The sequence below is a fragment of the Zeus faber genome, assembly GCF_960531495.2.
Source record: "Zeus faber genome assembly, chromosome: 8".
Taxonomy (NCBI): Eukaryota; Metazoa; Chordata; class Actinopteri; order Zeiformes; family Zeidae; genus Zeus; species Zeus faber.
Window position 1 is genome coordinate 6870631 of NC_137195.1, and position 3744 is coordinate 6874374.

Here is a 3744-nt window from a genome sequence, read left to right on the forward strand (position 1 = left end):
GGCTCCGCTCCGGCGATCGCGGCCGGGAGCCGACGCGGATCGAGTACCGGGAAACGACCCACGGAGCGGACGGGCTTTCGCGCTCGAGCGGGGCGAGTGGCTGAGGCGACGGGTCCCGACGCGACGAACAGCGGCGGAGGAAAAGATCCACGAGCGTCTCCCGTTCACAGCGGGCGTCTCCGGCCGTGAGCCCAGCGCGTATGCACGCGTGTCCGCTTCCCGTTGCAACGTTCACCAATAAACTAACGAACACCTTTATTTATTATGAAGTCATTTTGTACGTGGATTAAAAGTGACTTGATTGGTTTTTTTTTATCGACGCTTGATACATGATAGAGGAGAGGAGAGGAGAGAAAAGGAAAGGAGAGGAGAGGAGAGGAAAGGGAAGGAAAGGAAAGGAGAGGAGAGGAGAGAAAAGGAGAGGAGAAGAGAGGAGAGGAGAGAAAAGGAAAGGAGAGGAGAGGAGAGGAAAGGGAAGAAAAGGAAAGGAAAGGAAAGGAGAGGGGAGGAGAGAAAAGGAGAGGAGAGGAGAGGAGAGAAAAGGAAAGGAGAGGAGAGGAGAGGAAAGGGAAGGAAAGGAGAGGAGAGGAAAGGAAAGGAAAGGAAAGGAGAGGAGAGGAAAGGGAAGGAAAGGAAAGGAAAGGAGAGGAGAGGAGAGGAAAGGAAAGGAAAGGAAAGGAAAGGAGAGGAAAGGAGAGGAGAGGTTGTGCAACTCAACAACTGTAGGAGTCACCAAAGTCTAAAAAATGACCCAGTTCCACCAAGACAACTGAGCAACATCCAGTGGCCACATCCAGAGCAACATCCAGAGCAACATCCAGTGGCAACATCCAGAGGCAACATCCAGAGCTACATCCAGAGCAACATCCAGTGGCAACATCCAGAGGCAACATCCAGAGGCAACATCCAGAGCAACATCCAGTGGCAACATCCAGAGGCAACATCCAGAGGCAAAACCCAGAGGCAACATCCAGAGCAACATCCAGTGGCAACATCCAGCGGCAACATCCAGAGCAAAATCCAGAGGGAACTTCCAGAGGCAACATCCAGAGGCAACATCCAGAGCAACATCCAGAGCAACATCCAGTGGCAACATCCAGAGGCAACATCCAGAGGCAAAACCCAGAGGCAACATCCAGAGCAACATCCAGTGGCAACATCCAGCGGCAACATCCAGAGGCAACATCCAGAGCAAAATCCAGAGGGAACTTCCAGAGGCAACATCCAGAGGCAACATCCAGAGCAACATCCAGAGCAACATCCAGAGCAACATCCAGAGGCAAAACCCAGAGGCAGGATCCAGAGGCAACATCCAGAGCAGTGATTCAACCTTTTCCATATCAACAATGAAACAGAGAAACTCTGACACAAACAGTTATTATTGCACATTCTGCAACGCTGCTTCAGTCTATTATATGAATTAATGGTGAAGATAAACTATTAATGTGTTTGCTTGGGACCCCCTGAAACTTCCTGAAGGACCCCGGGGGGCCCCCGGACCTCAAACTGAGACCTAAAATGATTGGTAACATACGTCTCCATAGGAACTTCAAGGAGCAGGGTGGTTTTGGTGAACTGGGGAACATTTTAAACCCACTACTTTATTGCACTGTTCTTTCTATACCATCAATCCATCTCTGACGAGGAGTTATTAACATGTGATGCACGCTTGAGATTCAGCATCAGAAGAAGAACTCTGCTCCTCAGGACTTTTACACTGAAATGTTTCTTTTGAGTTCAGAAAAAAAGCCCAATTGCAAGATAATTCCAAAGAAAAACAAGTAGGGAGCACGTTTTACTCATTTGAATCTGTGTTTTGCTCGCATTCCATATTGTTTGTTTGGCAGTTTTTTTGTTTATTGTATCTGCAAAGGCCTTTTCAGATCATTCCTATAACCAATATAAGCCATTTTGCGCCAAATTGTAAACATATGCGATTCAGTCACAGATTCCTCCTCGAATTTCCTGCCTCTTTTGAGTTGCAGATGTTTATGTCAAAGGCTTATTTGAAATGGAAATGATGCCATTGAGTGAGCAAGCACAATTTATGGCTGATCTAATTTAATTCAGGCTTCTTATTTTTTTTCTTACCCCATCGTTATCATAACAAAAGTGAGGACCAGTTCCCCACTCACGCAGGCCCACGAGTCATCATCATCTGGGACAGAGCCATCAGCCCCAGGAGGCCATCATCACCATCATCATCATCATCATCAGCATCACCAGCCATCATCATCACCACCACAGCATCATCATCCTCATCATCATCATCATCAGGATCCAGGTCCCCAGCCCGGAGGAGGAGGAGGAGGAGGAGGAGGAGGAGGTGGGCGGGCTCTCCATCCATCCAGCTCCGTGACACGGTCCAACCAGACGCACCTGAGCAGAAGCCAGACCGGGAGGCTGGCTGGCTCATATGTATTTATATATAAAGAGAAACTCCTCTATCCGAGCGGCACTTCACCCAAAAACCCCGCAGCGCACCGCAGCGCACCCGCACAGCAGCGCACCCGCACCGCAACCGCACCGCTCCGCGTCCGCCCAGACACCACAGCCATGCACCCGAGCTGTTGCGGGACGACGCGCAACGTCTTGCTCCTGTTGCTTTGCGTGTTCCCGGGGAGTTGCCAGGCCCTGAAGAACGACGCCACGGAGCTGCTGCGCGCCCAGGTGAGCGCCCCCGTCCCGGACGCTCCCGGGCGCAACGTGTCGCTCAACAGAGCCAGGAGCGGCGGGAGGAGCGCGGGGGACAACGGAGCCGGTCAGTGCTTTGTCCCACTTCTAATGTGTTGCGTATAATGTGTTAAAAACGTATAATGTGTTGGGAAGTCACTGTAATATTGAACTGGAATTACGTTGGGTGGATTAAAAAAAATAAATAAATAACATTTAAAAATAAATAAATAAATATATATATATATATATATATATATATATATATATATATATAATATGACTTTCTCATGATGAGTGACAATTATGTTGAAGTGGTCTTGGTTTTTAGTTGAGCACCGAAAATATATAGGTTTAACAAATCCAAGTCCATTTGAAGTCCATCCAATCCGTATCTTCCAGTGTAAAAACATTTGAAGTGACATTCTGCGAAAATAATAAAACGGACACAAACATTTTTGTGGCTTTGTCGAGGTGGACTATGTAATAAAAGTTGACTTTATGGGAAATAAACGAAAATAACCAGATACTCTAATGATAGTCAGCTATGATAAAGCATGTTTTTACAATGCATTACATGCAACACTTGCATTTCTCCCTGGGAATTAATAAAGTGCTATATCTTATTTATTTTATCTTAATTTACCCTATGTACATGCTGTAATGCACGTGTTATTTAAAATTACATAAAGCTTGCCACTATCAAGATAGACCCACTGTCTAGCTATGACATCATGCATTTTGCTGATTGATTGCATGTAGAGACCAGAGCCCATGACAGGTCCATCTCTAGTGAGGTAAAAATGCTTGATCCGCCGCATGTAAGTCACACCTCCCTGGCATGCGTCCACACGAGGCCGGAAAAATGAAAAAAGGTGTTGGTTTTTTTACATATTTTTTTTAGGTCTGATCATGTGTCAGTGCGGCTGGATGGCGGGGGTTGTACGGTTGGAAACCCTCAAAGCGGCTTCTTTTCACTCGTGCCGCTCTACTATCTAATCCATGAATTGCTTCAGGGAACCTCAATAATGGATTCCTGAGGTCAGGAAGACCATATCTCATTCATGTTGC

General features: G+C 47.0%; 1 protein-coding gene across 1 annotated transcript in view; it reads left to right on the plus strand.

Moving 5' to 3' along the window:
• Positions 1 to 2448: 2448 nt before the first annotated feature.
• The window catches only part of sostdc1a (sclerostin domain containing 1a), a 2888-nt gene continuing 1592 nt past the window's right edge, over positions 2449 to 3744 (plus strand). Inside the window, exon 1 of the mRNA XM_080005226.1 lies at positions 2449 to 2761. Coding sequence (XP_079861352.1) covers positions 2557 to 2761 — 205 coding nt within the window. The 5' untranslated portion in view covers positions 2449 to 2556. The remainder of the gene's footprint in view (positions 2762 to 3744) is intronic.